The sequence below is a fragment of the Chaetura pelagica genome, unplaced genomic scaffold (genome assembly GCF_000747805.2).
Source record: "Chaetura pelagica isolate M959 unplaced genomic scaffold, ChaPel_1.0 scaffold40, whole genome shotgun sequence".
Classification (NCBI taxonomy): Eukaryota; Metazoa; Chordata; class Aves; order Apodiformes; family Apodidae; genus Chaetura; species Chaetura pelagica.
The window spans coordinates 1,556,279-1,572,835 of NW_009952160.1; the positions used below are offsets into that span (position 1 = coordinate 1,556,279).

A 16,557-nucleotide genomic window follows, 5' to 3' on the forward strand; every position below is an offset into this window, starting at 1 on the left:
CCCCCCCATACAGCAATTATTTTTTCATTGATGTCCATTACTTTGAAAGGACACTGTCAGATATGAGATAATATGGAAGTTTTAATCTGGGGTATAGTCAGCAATATTTACAGAAGGTTTGCAACTGTGAATGAGTTTTGAAAATACAAAAAAAACCCAGAGTTCTCACAGTAACACAAGAAAGGAAGGCTCATTGGCATTGGAAATCAAATTCTGTATTGGTAAAAATGTTGGTTGTTAATAATACATGGTGATGTAGGGCATTGAGGACTCTTACCCTGACACTGTCCTCCTGTGAAGTCTTAATAGATGTCCGTCAGATACTTTTTAGGGCTTTTTTCAAGTGAGATAACTACTACTAGTCAGGATAGTGCTACTACCAGTGCGTAGTAGCACTGTGAAGTCTCAAAGCCAATTACAAAAATTAGAATCTTTTATATAAGGTTATAGACTAGAAATTGAAACTACTAAGTAATAAATAGGAAAGTTTAATGTACTTAAGAGTGGGAAAACTATTAAACACTACGTCAAGGATTTTCTGTTTCCAACATGGGGAAAATTCTTAAAATTATTGGTAACAATTACTTTTCTCTCATATATAATAGTCTACCTAAACTTTGATTCAAGTGTTGTTTTAGAAGATGTAAGTGGGACTTAATTCCTAATATTGCAATATTGCTCTATAATGGTTTTCAAAAGCAGTATCTAAAAGGGTGCAAGCAGATTGGTTTTTGGCTTTTTTGTTTTGTTTGTTTTGGTTTGTTTGTTTGGGTTTTGGTTTGTGTTTTGGTTTTTTTTTGTTTTTTAATATTTTTTTTTGTTTTTTTGTTTGTTTGTTTCTGTTCATTTGGCTCTGTTGTATCTAACTTTGCATGCTTTGCTGTTTTTTGCCCCCTTTCTCACTTCCAGGAAGAGAGCCCCCTGAGTGTGTCTAGCCCAGAGTGTATTGGTACCTGGCTGCATTACACCAGTGGTGTGGGTACTGGGCGTCGAAGACGCAGATCAGGGGAACAAATCACTTCTTCCCCTGTCTCCCCTAAATCATTGGCTTTCACATCCAGTATTTTTGGCTCATGGCAACAGGTTTTTAAACTTTACTTCATTAAACATTATTACGCATTCCAAGCAACAACCAACTGTCTTTAAGGACATCTAATCCCTTGTTATGGATTATATTTGAAGCAAATTCATCCACTTCTTAAAATTACTTCCGGAGAATGTTTGGGGGAAAAAGAGCAAGTGCATGTTTTTCCACTGAATGTGTTACACATTTTCCTAAAAATGTGGTTTCTTCATAGGAACTCTAAATGTTACCAGAGTGAAAAAGACTTAGTCTACTGCCTAAAGAAACATATTTCCACTTTGGTTTAGTTGTCCTTTAAGACTTTAAAAACAACATTGCTTAATTTGGTGGTAGGTAAATTGAAAAACTTTTTAAAAATAATTACAACCAATACCATTAAAATAATTTATTTGGTACTTCATATTGCTATTCAAAACTTGTTTTTGCACAGATCATATTTTCAGTGACCTGGTATTAACTATTGCAGGGAACAAACTCTAGTACTAATAATTTTCGCCTTCTGTATACAGAGGTATCTGAAACTCCCATCACAGTACATCATCCATTGACTTGTACAGTATTTTGGAGATTTTTCTAAATATTGGGGGGAAAGGCAGGAAAAAATTAAACAAAATTTTTATAAGTACCATTGAATATCTAAAAACTGGTTTGTTATATTGAGATACTGTTTACAGGCATGACAATGGATGGTGTTCTATTAACCAAATCCTTTTTCTTTGAAAATTTTCATAATTTCTTTTTATTATGGAAAATTCTAAAACTATTTACATGGGAAAAGTTTATATCTGTAAAGGTTATGAGCATCTGAAGATTACACTGATTGAGCCCGTGCATGGATCAGTGATTGTATGGTGTCCTCAATAGCTTGTTTGTCTTTCCTTCCCTCCCCTCCTTTTTTCAATACAGGCGCAGTTTAGGAGAGTGCATTTGGTAAAATGAAATAAAATCTCGAATGTCTGTTCTCATATCTGTCTTGGTCTGTGTCCCTTTTCATCCTGAATGCTTGCTTTGCACCACTTCATTGCAAGGAATTCATATGTGAAATGGACTCCCTTCAGAAAGGGATATTGCATGATCTTTCATATTTCCTTTACATATTTTTTACTAACATGTATCATACAGCTTATTAACACTTGTCTGTCTGAAACAGGCTGCTGTATCAAGTTAAATGGACGTTTTATACTGCTGTTCTACTTTCCCTTATTTTTCTGTTTTTTATATCCAGGTCCTATCAGAAAGCAATAGTAACTTACGAACACCGCGAACTATTCTGGAACAAAAGCAGAGTGGTCTAGGTATGTCCCTAGAATTGAAATTTTGTTTGAAGTTAGCATTTTTCATCTGCCCTTTGTTCTACGCAGTGTACATTCTTTGAATATTTTTTATCTTAACAGGACTAAATAGTACTTGTTGTCAGTAATACATGCTAAATGCCTATGAACTGGACATTTTTTCTGCAGCAAAAGTTTTTAGACAAGTTATAACTGAGAATTGCAGATTATTTGAGACTGTTCGCACTACTGAATGTGCTTACAATAGGTACACAGGATTACTTTTAATATGAAGTAGATTTTTAAGATAATGTAGTTCTTTTCTTAGTTTTTTGGTTTTGCAAGAAGCTTTTGGATTAATGGCCTGCACTGGAAACTGTTCAAACACGAACATGAACATTTCCTACTGTGGACAATTGATGGAACTGAAGGTGTTTTAGTGAGGGGAGGGGCATGGGAAACAAACCTCAAGTTTCTTGACAATATCAGGGGTTTTGCACACGTTCCCTTTCCTAAAATAAATCTCTTCCTTTCAGCTTTAGAATTAATCACACTATAATTCAATCAGTTGTTTAAAATTCTTTAAATTCAAGTGGTGCTTTTCTGTTGCTTCTTTGAAACAGGCATATAAACGACTGATATGTAAAAATATGATCTTGCACTACTGTAAACCAATATTGCTTTTTTTCTGGGTGTCTTTTCTTGAAAAAAATGAAGAGTAGAAAATGCATAAGCTGTATGCATAAACTTAGAAGTAGCTTTTCTTTTCTTTGTAAATATTTGTGGTTTTGTACGTCTAATCTTTCTGTGATAACTTTTCTCCTTGTTTTTCCATTAGTAAAATGCATACATCAGGTGCTCTTGTATATTGAAGTTATGTCTTTTATTGTGTTCTTGCTAAAGTTACACGTTCTGCCAACATATGACACAATATGCCTTGTGCAAGCTAGTGTATTTCTATGTGTAGATTAAGGTATTCAGTTGTGAAAGGCTTTTGCCACAGACCAGGCACCAATTTATTTTGGCTGTAATTGGTCACATGTGCTAGTAATGTTTCCCCTCATTGGGTCATTAAAAGTAATGAAAGGAAGTATCACTGAAGAGAGAGTTGGTTTAAAAAAAATAATCTGCTGCTAACTTATCTCAGTGTTAAAAGATAAGTTATGTGTGGAAAAGTTTCTTCTTTCAACTAGTAATAAAAACTAATGGAAAAAAATTGCAACTTTTTTTTCCATTTTGTTAATTATTGTCAATTTAATTTATGGTTGATGTTTATAACTTATTTTTGTGTTTCTGTCTTTGGCTTTCACTGATTTGTTAAAACTCCCTTCCTAGTGGCAGGAATGTGTGAGTCGCAACAAAAGTACTCTCTTGCATAGAGATGTGCGAAAGTCAACTTATGAAAGGAAGTAAAGCTAAATTTGATTGAACTTCTAGGTATTTTCAGTTTGTAACATTGTCAGTGATGATAGCCGAAATACAAATAGAGTGTTTCCAATTTGGTTAACACTTTGTTGTGTTTAGAAGGCAAATATGTCCATATTAAGTCTGTGGGTATGCATGAGTACTTCATTGTAGCCTGTCATCTCAAAGGTTGATTTGAATGAAAAAATGACCAGTATTTTTCCAGTTTGTATTTATTTCAGAACTGCGGGTTTTAAAAAACACAACTTTCACATCATCATCATAATCTTGGTTTTGTTTTGTTGTTTTAGTTATATTTATATTGGTGCTAACTGGTAACTTTTTTTACCAAAAGTGAAAACAGGACAAGAACTCACTTTGTTAAAGCCAGTCCTCACTTTGCACATATAGCAGAGGGTGCTGTGTCATGAGTAAAACCACAGTAAATTATGATAGTTTCAGCCTACCAAGTACCACTCTGACATTACAAGCATATTGTGAACCTGTCCAAGGCACTGCCAAAAGTTGCCTTTTGTGTGGTAAGAGCCATGTGCTTGCATGCTGCATGCATCCCCAATGTGAATGGACGAACACCTGGTTGTTGTATGTATTTTCTCTAACTCCCATCAGGGTCTCACTGTGCGGGCCTGTTTAGCACCTCAGTGCTCGGGGGTTCTTCAAGTGCACCTAACCTACAGGATTATGCTCGTACTCATCGTAAAAAGCTGACTTCTGGCTTCACAGATGGTATGTGCACACTCTCGCACATGCACACACAAATTCCTGTGCCACATTAAAACTCTAAAGATAAATTGTAGGTTACTGATTTTAATGGAATCCTAGAATCCTTTGCCTTAGTATTAATTGTATGAGTTTTTATTGCTTCCTTATTGCCTGTAGCTTGCTTATATTTAACTTAATAGCATAGTTAATTCTTATTTCTGTCTTGAAAACTAGCTCACAGACTTGTAATACATGCCAGAAGATTTCAACAAGTGCATTTTTTAAGTAAACCAAAATCTTGGTTCTGAAATTCTCTCATTTTAAACTTCGGTTTTTATCATTATTCACTGAACTAAATAAATTACTTGGAGGATACACAAGGAATGGAAGAAATTACAAATTAACAAGTTAAATACTGATGGTGAAAATTTTAGGATTCCTGACCTTTTTTCCGATGGGATTTTGGTTACAAAGGAGCAGAAGAGTTTCATTTTTGGATAGAGAAGAAATTCTGTCACTAGATTTCAGAATGTAAAGCTGTCAAAGCATACCTTTATAACTCTAAGGCGAAATAGTATTCATGCAGTTTTCCCCCAATTCATTCCTCAGTGTTCAGTTCTAATCTGATATAACCTTGTATGCCAGAATCATCAACTCATTTTGCTTGTTTTCATACACTTCATCACACATCTTACAGTTCCCAACAATGCAAATTTTCTTCTTTTTAACCTCTGTCTAGATTTTAGCCCTTTTCCTTGGTCCCTTCTGCATGCCACTCAGTTCTAATACCTTCTTACCTTTTCTTTTTTTCTTTCTTCTTTCCTTTTTTAAAATGCCCCTCTTTTGGTAGCTGTTACAAATTTCAGGTACCTGTTTTTCTCTTTCTCAGACACCACACGCGGTTCTGCTGTTAAAAGGTTTTCTATCTCATTTGCTCGACACCCAACCAATGGTACGTTTTGCTTTTATTTTAAAAACAAAAACAAAAACAAAAGGTTCCTTTGCTTCATCCCTTTTTTTTTTATTATTTCAAATACGGGTGTACACTATCATCCAGCTGTCTGTTGTTCCTAACTTCAAACACAACTCCAAATATATTTGTAATCATAAGATGTCCTAATCCCTTCTTTACCATTTATTAGTATAAATACAACATCAAAATTAATTCCTTAGAAAAATCCTTAAAAAACCTGAAGTCCTCCTCTTAGTCATGATCTCTGTAATAAGTTATCCTTCCCAACTTCTTGTGTGATCAGACTGTATGGTACAGGATAAAAACAGAATCACATCTGATCTTTATTGGACATACACTTCTTGACAGCTGCTGTTTCCTCTTTGTCTTTCTCCTGTTGAGCTGTTCACCTGAGCCTGCTGATTTTAAAATAAATCACTGAATTGACAGCTGGAGTTTATGACTACCTTCTTAAAGCGATGCTAAATTAAAATACTAACGCAGAAGCTTTGGTTCTGTTCCTGCTAAATTGCTATACTTATCATTGGACAAAAATTTATATTACCTTATCATACATTGCTGTTCATCAGACGTGCAAATAACTTGTAAATTGCACTAAAAATCACAGCCAGAGACTTTCCTGTTGCTTACATTGACCTCTTGAGCTTCAAGAGTGAGAGTTAGCTTGTCTTCAGTGTATCACAGTTACAAAAAAAGTCTGGTTTAATACACAGGACAGAGTTATGTCTTTCTCTTCCTCTGCAAAATATTTTGTGCCTATTTTTTTATGTGATTAAATAGGTCCAAAACGTGTCCTGTTCGTGAAAACCAGACTCAGTCTACAGCATCCACTGGATTGTAATGTAGCTTTTCCAGCTTGCAGTTTTAAAACATGCATGACTACTGTCAGAGTACACTGATGTGTTATTATTGAAACTGCAATAAAAATAATCAGTATTTTTGTGTTAGATTGAAAATGTATTTTCCTAGAAACAAGATTTTTTTTAAAAAGGCCAAGTTTTTGTTTGGCTTTATTATATTCATTTGGAATCACAATGACTTTCTGCACTGCAATGTTCCTTTAACAGAAACTGCTATACTGAGGCTGAATTAATACCATTCAGACTGTTTGATCTAAAAGGCCAATTCTAGTGCCCAGTTTCAAATAGGAAAGTTAGGAGTCCAGTTGTCATCTTTAGAGTTAAACCAGATATTTCCAAAACATGAAAGATCAGAAAGTAAGACCTGCATTTGACTATCAGTATATAATAATACGATTATTTTCTGTTTCATTTAGCACTTCTTGTGACTGCATTCTTTGATAAAAGATCTACATTGCTTTTAATGAATGCATTGATTATTCTGATTAATTTAATACAGCAGTTTTACCACACATCTATGCAGATTAATGCATGTTATATGAGCTCCTATGAAACCTAAGCGTATTGCTGGTTTCCAAGGGTTCACTACTAACATAAGAACATATTGATGTTGTTTTGTCTGTCCTCTGGGCTATCATTCTGATTCTCCTTGTCCCTTTCACTCTGATTGTTTGTTTGTTTTATTTTTATGTTGTTATCACACCCTCTTAACTCATTTCAGACTACCCCCCATCTTTAGTTCAAGGAACATGGTGAAACAAGTATCTTCTGACAGTGCTTTACCTTATTTTCTGGGCCTCTGTGCAGAACATCCACACCTCTTTAGGTGCTGGTCCATTTCCATTGTGGAATTTCTAGGCTTCAGTGGTATGTCTCTATAGCTTTTAAATTTAAGACAACAGGGTGGCTTTTGAGATGTTGCGTTAACCCTTTCATTGTCTTGCTTTTGGTGGGCACAGTGCTTTAAGAATAAATACAGCCCAAACCAAAGGCTGTTAGTTTACAGGAAATAGCTTTTTTAAAGGGATACTGTCAGGCTTCTTCATCATTAAAATTCAAATGTATTTCTCATAATAAAATATTTATAATAAAAAATTCAAATAAACACTGCAGAAAACTGTTCAAAACTTGGGGAAGGGGGTAGGAAACAAACTATGCAAGGGAAATTCCTGGAAGAAGAAAACCTTTTTCTTTCCTTGTTTTAAAGGGCATGGGTGTATTTTAAAATTCCTTTCTGGTTTTCTGTAACGCTGCATTATAACACTAATTTTTGTTTAAAACCTGACATTGTCCCTACTGTGTTCTTTGCAAAATTAAAAAAAAAAAGTTCTAATTCAAGTGATAGTGACTATGTTGGCAGTGCAAACAGATAAATCTTACATATTACTGTAATGCAAAGAAAGGGTTTGCGCTTTGCATGCGTGCATAGTTATCTAGGATATTAGTGTGTATGACAAACATCTTAGTGCTTACACTGCAGCTTAGTTACTGTCTTTATAGGAAAATAAAAAATATATGGTGGTATTTCTTTTGTACATGAAAACCAAGTTTCCATGCAATGCAACATTTTATTTGTAATATAAGTGAAGCTCACAGAAATACATGTCAGTTGATTGTGTATTTGAAGCAACTGTCCCTCAGATTTGAGTATGGCCATGGTGGATTCAAATATAAATGAAGACATTTGGGGGTTGAAATTTAGTTGAGGTACTTCTCTGTGCAAGGCACTAAATGAAGAGTGAGTGGGGAACACTGGGCATCACAGAAATATTGATGCTTAGTATTTCAAGAGAGGGAATAGTTCAAAATCATAATGCTATCTCTAACAAATGTACCTTGAACTGAAATTTGAAACATTTTTTCATTCACTATATGTTTCTTCATTTAAATATCTTAAAAGAAATGTAGCAACTGTAAATTTACAGTATTGAATTACTAAGTTGTAATGTTACAGCTATACATTGAAAATACTAATGGACATAATTTACTCTTCTGAAATGCAGTTGGATGAAGAGCTGTTCATTGAGTAGTCAAATTTGTATCACTTTAGAGAATTGCAGGGGTTTTTTGCCAATATGTATAAATGCTTCTTCATATGTTAGTAATATGTTATGCATGGTTGGTGTATGATCAATGCTAACGTAGAAAAGTGAAATCCTATACGTTTTTAGATTTTGGGTTGCTTTACTTATTCTTCTAATCTTTCAAGTACTTTTTTAAATGCAGAAAGGTAGGTGTAAATCTGTTTTACAATGTTAAAATATATAATCTCAAGGTACAAAAGTATTAACAGTGGTTTTCCTTTGAAATTTAAGGCAACAGTTTGTTTTCACAGAATACTGAAGATGATAGAACGTCAATTCTGCAAATTTATTTCCTGGAAGTTGTAGCATTTCTAGTTCTTGTCTGCTAACAGTTGACAACATAGCTATCCTATTTTACTTGAATGAATGAGTTACCTATTTAGTATTGTGCCAGGTATGAGAATGAGTAGGAAATAAACTACCATTTCCTGATTTGTTTTGTTTTGTTTTGTTTTTGTTTTTAAGGATTTAATACGTTTGTCTTAGAGGAAAACTGTCATTAACTGACTGGGAAGTAAAAAACCACAGTTGTAATGTTTGAAGACCACTTCATGTATAACATGGGGATTTGTATCCCATGTTATGTTATGTGGTACCTTTAGTTTAGTACACCCAGGAAACTAGCACATCTTGTTCCTATTCCAGTAATATTCAGTGTCCAGAGACTACTATGTCTGCATGTGCTGATTTAAATACTGTTTTATCATGCATTAATACTTGCCCATGCAATAGCTTAAATTCTGTCTTATGTTTGGAAATCTCTTTCTTTAATGATTATTTTTCTTTCAGGTTTTGAACTATATTCAATGGTGCCTTCTATTTGCCCTTTGGAAACTCTACACAACTCCTTGTCTCTGAAGCAGGTTGATGAATTTCTTGCCTCTGTTGCTGCTCCATCAAAGGAAAATCTACAGGAGACATGTACTGATTTTAGTTTGTAATTATGTTACTTTTAAGTTTCTAAAAATTGTCTAGTTAATATTTCTAGTGTTTTACAGCTAACAAGGAAACTAAGACTGCTGCCTTAAAAATTTAACTGTGTATGTGAACCATAATTTTAATTTTGGCAGAATTATTTTGCAGTATGGACATTGTCATAATTCATTGTGTAATGTCTCTGTTCACTGCAGTAGTAAATCAAGGATTTAATGAAATAGTAATGGGTTTGTTTCCTCACATTAAGAATTTCTCTCTACTGCCTACACTGATAGCTGAATTACCAGAAATGCTTTTTTTTTGTAAGCATGGATTATTTCCAACTTTATCCTGTACTGTTGTACAGGTAGTAACCTGAGCACAATATTGTTGCCTTTTACATTTGAAAACTGTGTTGTTTTCTGTTTCTTTTAACCTTACTTGGGGTTTCACATGTGGAATACCTTGCAGTTACTTCAGTTTTTAGAAGTTTGTGCTGCATACTTCATGTTCAAATGATCTTGAAATTAAATGCAACCTAAGTTCTGGCCATGTGCATGTCTCTGGAGGATGACTTCCCATTGTAATTCTGCTGCTGGGTCTTTGAAAACAGTTTCAGTTAGTTCTGATTTACCGTGTATTAGAATGCTTATAATTCATGTGTCAGGTGATTGAAAATAATCTTCTTGAGGAAATGTCTAAAGACTCAAGCTTTGATCAGGAAATTTATACTTGCTAGTACTGATACAAAGATTACCTAGATGTTGGGATTTTTCCTCTTTTTTTCTTATTTTAGTTTTATACAGTTTAGATTTTAATCAGCAGCTAATTTGATAGGATAGGCCTCATATATATATATGACAAGGAAGATAAGCAGTTTAAGAAAACTGGTATTACTGAAAACGAGCTCAGCGAGGCTTAGAAGTATTTTAAAATTTTGGGCTATTTAACATGCTTTGTTACACTAGTGAAGAAGTTAATATCTTAAAAATAAGTTCAGAATTTACGTAAGATGAAAAAATACTTTTTTAAAACTGACATACTTCTGTAGTGGTCTGGTTGTCAACTTTCTACAAGAGTGGTGGGAAGTTATACTTGATAGAATTCAGGCCATAGGTGCTTTGTTCTCCTGTTTTCCTGTAACATCGAGAAATTGTCTAGAGAATAATCCATTGTATGCACTTTCAATATGTACTTTGGACTAAATGGATTCCAGTGAAATCTTCATAACCTATGAGAAGTAGCACTAGTGCTTTTGCCAATCTTCTAGCAAGGTAGCTGTTACTGAAATTTAGCTTAGTTGCCTTAGCAGCATTAAGTTATCAGATAGTTTTCTGAGGTTAAAGATTCTTAGACTTGTCTTTCATGCTTAAAATGTTGGTATTAGAGTCAAAAGTCAGTAGCTGAGCTGCAAGTTGTGCAACTGTGCTGTCTATATTGCTGGACAGATACACAGTTCGGTGGTTGTTGTTTTAGACATTTTGCTCAGGTCAGAGTATTTTTGTTATTAATGATGTGTATCTTTTTTTTTTTTCCTGTCCATTTCAGCTTCTCCATCTTACATGATTCCACTGTCAGGAAGAAAAATGTCTTTAAATACATATACCCCTGCAAAAATTCAACCAACACCACTTGAAACTTTCCCTGAAAGGATAGCAATAGAGAAACAAACCTTACGTAAGTAACTTCTGTCAGAGGCAGAATGGCTAATTTCATTACATTGTTTCCAGGAGAAGGATTCTTAGCTATTACATGATTTTTTAGGGCAGCTATTTCTTAATATTGACTTTCTCAGTAAGTGCGATAATTTTATGGATGAGGGAGAACTCAGTAACAGTGCACAAATAGTTTTAGCAGTAAAACTGTGCTAATGGTTACTTTCTTTTACCCTCAAAATGTTGGGAGAATTTCTGTGGTTTTAAAGTATTAACAGTATTTCCAGATATCTCCAAGTAAGACATGCAGAGGAAATTTTTATTGTATTTAAATGACAGAATTTCTAAGATATTCTCTAAACATTTACTGTGGAGTTCTATGACCAAGTTCTGACTTGGTCAAGCCAAGTTGCCGATAACATGATCATGCATTCAGCATTCAATTAGTATATTCAGTCTGAACTGTCAGCCAGCTATACTATCTACTTTTTGAGGGCCTCCAGAACAAAATACCATTGCACTTCTGATCTTACTAGACGCAGTGTAGTTTTATGTGTGTTTCTGTGCTAGGTAACTTGCATTTTTCTTGTTGATGCTTTTTAGCATGGATATTTTTAAGTGTAAGACTTAATACTTTTTTTTTCCTTCTTCATCTGTACAGCTACCCCTGGATCTTCTATTTGTGTGTCTAACATAAAGCTATCTCTTGAAGAAACCTCGCTAGATTTAGAACTTAGTGGTGAAACTCTTTCTGAGAACTAATGAAGCTGATGAGACAAAACTGGAAGCAACTTCTTAAACAATTCTTTAGTGTGCTTTCAACTAAATTATTGAGCTTTCAAAAGCCATTCATGTCTGTAGTTCATAGTGCACTTAAGAATACTTAGTTTATATATGGTTAACTAGTGTGCACTCTAGATATTTAGGTCAAATGTCTTTTCTCATTTTCTAAAACATTTCAAGAACTATATTTATCAGTCTGATAAACTGCACACCTTTAATGGAAAAGCTGCACATGAACCTTTTCAGTGTCTTCAAATATGTACTGTTAACTTGTACATAGAGAATACCAATGCAGTCATATGTGTTACAGTGGCTCTGTTGATGTCACTGTGATGAAGGCATTGTCTGCTGTCATTATAAACTCCTATTTTCAGGAGTTTATACTCTCACTGTGAATTTCTTTTGTGGGCTGAAATGTAAAAAACATGCTGGCTAAAAGCTTTTTCTTTTCTTCTTTTCTCTCTTCTTCTTTTCTCTCTTCTTCTTTTCTCTCTTCTTCTTTTCTCTCTTCTTCTTTTCTCTCTTCTTCTTTTCTCTCTTCTTCTTTTCTCCCTTTTCCTTTCCTTTTCTTTATGTCCAAAGAGATGTCTTGGAGATAAGCAGATGTTTTCTGCATTTGAATTATTTTATATCACACATGCTGCAATAATTAGGCATGGTGGAGTGACTTAATGTATTTACACTTTTGACTCTTCTTATTTTATTCTGTGTTTACATCACATCTGTTAACATTCAAATTCACCTCTTTTGTTGTTTAGTATACATGCAGATAAAACTGTCTTTTGTATGTTTTTGTCCAAAACTTCTTTTGTTTACCAAAAAGATTGTTTCATTTGCTTTCCCATGTGTATCTACAAAAAGGTAATATTAAAAAGCAGGTTGTATAAGAAGACAGATTGTCACAGCCAGTCTGCTAGTAACATCCTGTAATTGTACATATTCCATCTATGCTTTGCTGTCGTCCCTTTGGAGTAGGTCTACCAGAACTCAGTACTTACTGTTGCAAAATACTCATCATAGCCTGGGAGTTTTCATACCTCCTTCCAATCTAGGTGGTTGACAACAGCTCAATTATTTTATAAAAGCAGTGAGAAGCATTAGTAAATCAGCGGAACTTTTGAGTTACTGGATTATATAGAGTCTCACAGTCACAGCAGTTCTTGTGGTTCTATCTGTGGCATGAAAAATTATTGAATTATTACAATTATCACAAATGTAAGAAAAATATTGTCCACATTTTCAGTTCAAGAGGCTGATCAGTAATAACTGGCTTCAGAACTAAAAGTTAGATAACTCGTTTCATATTTAAGTTGCAGAAGATGCAGCTTCCAAGTAATATTTTTAAGTAGGGCTCTACTTCTCTTCAGAGCCAGTGCAACTCTAATTACATTCATTTTGCCACAGGCCCTGTTTTCAGTGTTTATCCCACATAATTGCTTCAGCAGACTAATTCTAAAAATGCTGGTTAAATATCAAAAATATGAAGGGTTTCACAGCTATATTCTTAAAACATTTAATTTTCTGTAGTATAATTGTGTTATTGACAATGTTGTTCTTGCACACAAATGAATGTACGCTTGTTTACTATTTGAAAAAAAAACACAAAAATTAAAGTATGCATATCATTCCAGCCAACCATAACTGTGGCATACCTTTTTTAATGTGCTCCTAAATAAAAACAAGGTCACTAGCAACTTCTCTCTTCTTATGTTTTATTTTAAGAGTACATGTCAAATACAGTGAGTAGTTGACTGTGTAGGCTCAGTGGAAAAAGAATTTCCAAATAATACACAGATAATCAATATACAAATAAGTAAAACTTTCTCTTGACATTGAAAGACAGAACTTAAAAGGAACAAGGGTTTATTTTTTTTTTTATACTAAAAAAGTTTAACAGTAGTCAAACATTCTGTAGTGCTTCCTCGTGTTTCAGAATGGTAACATTCAATACAGTATGACTATGAGTGTTCTTCTGTCTCCTATTAGTAGTCTGGCAATATAGAGTATGGAGCTGACTGAAAACTATTTTTAGTCCAAATTCTTTATGCAATTGAACTCTCTCACACATTAAACTTTTTGGACTGTGTATCCTATTCCTATCAGATTTGACAGAAATCAAGAAAATCAATGGTTGAATATTACTATAACTCCCAAAATATCAACACACTGAAATGTAGTTTAAACATTTAGTATTTCCTTCCAAAATAAAGCATCATTACCAAACAAAGCAAAACACAAATTTGTATAAACTTATAAAATTGTATATTTTATCAGATTTATGTTTCTTTGTTACACTAAAGACATACATTAGTGTTTTCTATTTATACTAGCATTGAAATTGTTTTAGAGAAAGTAGATGTGCTTTCATAGTTGTTTTGTAGGAATCCATATAACAAGCCTAGCAAGGTATGCATGCCAAAAAAAAAAATGATCATACACTGATGTATTATATCAAAAACAGCTGAGTTTAGATGAATCAATCATATAATCACAGAATGATTTTTCATTTCCTAGCTGTCTTGAAACAAAGTTCACCCAACAGTCTTAAGTACTGTTCAGTCAGTATTCTTTATTCACGGCGCCAGACACACAGGGCATAGCTCCTCCAAAAATGTGCGTGCCTTAGAGGCTAAGGTGAGAGATAGATATACAGCTGATACCTAATTATGTGTAATGTTTCTAAGAAACAGTTTACATATTCATTAGTTTCCCGAGAAATCATTTACATAACTGTCTGCCCATTATCGCATGCGTGTTAAGTCCATGAGGGTCTCCTGGGGGTCATTTACTTAATCCTTGAGTCTTCCTCACGGGAAACTCTGGCCGAGTTCTGTCTCTTCTCCCGTTCATCTCTGCTGACTCCGCAGTAGAACTGGTTACAGCAGGCATCCCTAGTCGTAGTTAAATGGCTTCTTTCTTCTTCAACGACCCTTTTATTTCTTCCCTAAAACTACAGATAAGCTCACACAATAGGCTTTTACAACTCACTAGCAGTAGACCCAGATGAGAGATTGACAAACCTACTAGCAATTAACTAATTTCTGATGGCATAAAGCTCTATTTGCTTTTATTCTAAAAATCACAAAGTGTTTAGAAAATTAAGTTTATAGGGATGTGCAGTAACAGTGGTGACACAGCTTTTTCGGTATCTGCAGTGACGGTTGCCCTCAGGCTAGGACAGTCAGCAGAACCCAAACCGCAAACAGTACAGCTGAGTTACACTACAGCAAGCTAACACTTTTTACACTAGGAATGAGTTTTGGTGCCTGATTACATATTTTGCTTATGCTATCTTTGTGATGTAGTTTTTGTCTGAAGGCATTGTAAGTAAAGTAGGTCACACAGCACTGACAATCTCAGAATTTTTTTCATCTTCTCTACTGACTTTAGTTTTGCATTAAAAAAAACGCAGAAAAAAGCAGCAGAATTATCTAGGAAATCCATTCATGAATGCTTACACCATTCTTCAGTACTGGGGCCTATTTTATTCCTACAGAACATTCCTGTGTAACAAAGGGATAATTACATGTGCTAATTAACATTACAAGCAAGTATTTAACTCTCTAATATCCCCAGCTGCATATTTTGTTCATGGAAGGATATGTATGTTTCTTTTTAGGCTAATAAAAAAAATTACATGGGGCATTTACATTTCAGTTCCTACTGACAAGGCTTAATTAACTGCCAATAACCAATTGATATTACTCTGTGAGACTCCACTGTCTGCGTATTTTGTAAATGGTACTAACACTCTTCATGTGTCCGAGCGTTAACTGGTATTTCCCATTTTATTGCTGCCAAATTTGATGCAGTTTTTAGAGGTTCAGGCATAGCTCTTCAAAGAGAGCTAAGAATATTATTTCAAACACTGCTGGAGTTCCCTGTCCAGATGTGTGCACCTTTGTTTTGAATTCAGAGGTGTACTTGAAGGGAACTGGGGTGGCAGTGGGGGAGTCACAGAATCACAGAATGATCTGGGTTGGAAGGGACCTTAAAGCTCCAACCCTGCCTCCCCCCCCATGGCCAGGGACACCTCCCACTAGACCAGGTTGCTGAAAGCTCCATCTTACTAGCCCTTGAACACTTGCAGCGATGAGACCTCCACAGGTCATCTGGGCAACACGCTCCAGTGTCTTGTCACCCTCATAGTGAAGCATTTCTTCCGAACACTTAACCTAAATCTTCCCTCTTCCAATTTAAGCCTTTATCCATTTTCTCTCACTTGTAAAAAGTCACTCCCCAGCTTTCCTGAAGCTCCCGTGTGGGTTCTCGGAGGCTGCGATGAGGTCTCTCCTGGGCCATGTCTTCTCCAGGCTGAACCCCAATTGTCTTAGTCTGTCTTCACAGTAGAGGTGCTCCAGTTCTGATTGTCTTCATGACCCTCCTCTGGACTCACTCCAGGAGCTCCATGTCCTTCTTACGTTGTGGGCTCCAGAACTGGACACGGTATTCCAGGTGCAGAGTTGGCAATAGTATCTTTGCTCAGTCTTTGCGTAGCAAAAAGTAACGGGGAAACGATCTGATTGTTGGCAGAAGCATTCCTACAGGTTTGTATCCAGTCAATCTCCAGACTTTGTATGTTGGGAAATACCACAGATGTTATAGAGAGAGATGGGCGGTACTACAGTGAAGAAGAAGTCATCAAGAGGCGAATACTTGACCCCTTCTTGTAACTGTGTACAAAGTAAAAAACCATCAGACTCAGCAAGAGAACACGAGACCCCGCCGCGGGCTCCTGGGATGGGAGAATCTCTCGCTGTAACCCTTCCCACAGCCGTCGGAAGCCAAACCTCCCGGCACCGCCC

The 16,557-nt window shown here is 35.2% G+C and overlaps 1 protein-coding gene across 1 annotated transcript in view; it reads left to right on the forward strand.

Annotated features, from left to right (window-relative positions):
- The window catches only part of PPIP5K2 (diphosphoinositol pentakisphosphate kinase 2), a 37,524-nt gene extending 25,793 nt beyond the window's left edge, over positions 1–11,731 (forward strand). The window contains exons 24-30 of the mRNA XM_010007212.1: positions 910–1,083; positions 2,310–2,379; positions 4,390–4,506; positions 5,372–5,434; positions 9,189–9,320; positions 10,863–10,991; positions 11,631–11,731. Of these exons, the coding sequence (XP_010005514.1) occupies positions 910–1,083; positions 2,310–2,379; positions 4,390–4,506; positions 5,372–5,434; positions 9,189–9,320; positions 10,863–10,991; positions 11,631–11,731 (786 nt within the window). The remainder of the gene's footprint in view (positions 1–909; positions 1,084–2,309; positions 2,380–4,389; positions 4,507–5,371; positions 5,435–9,188; positions 9,321–10,862; positions 10,992–11,630) is intronic.
- Positions 11,732–16,557: the final 4,826 nt, after the last annotated feature.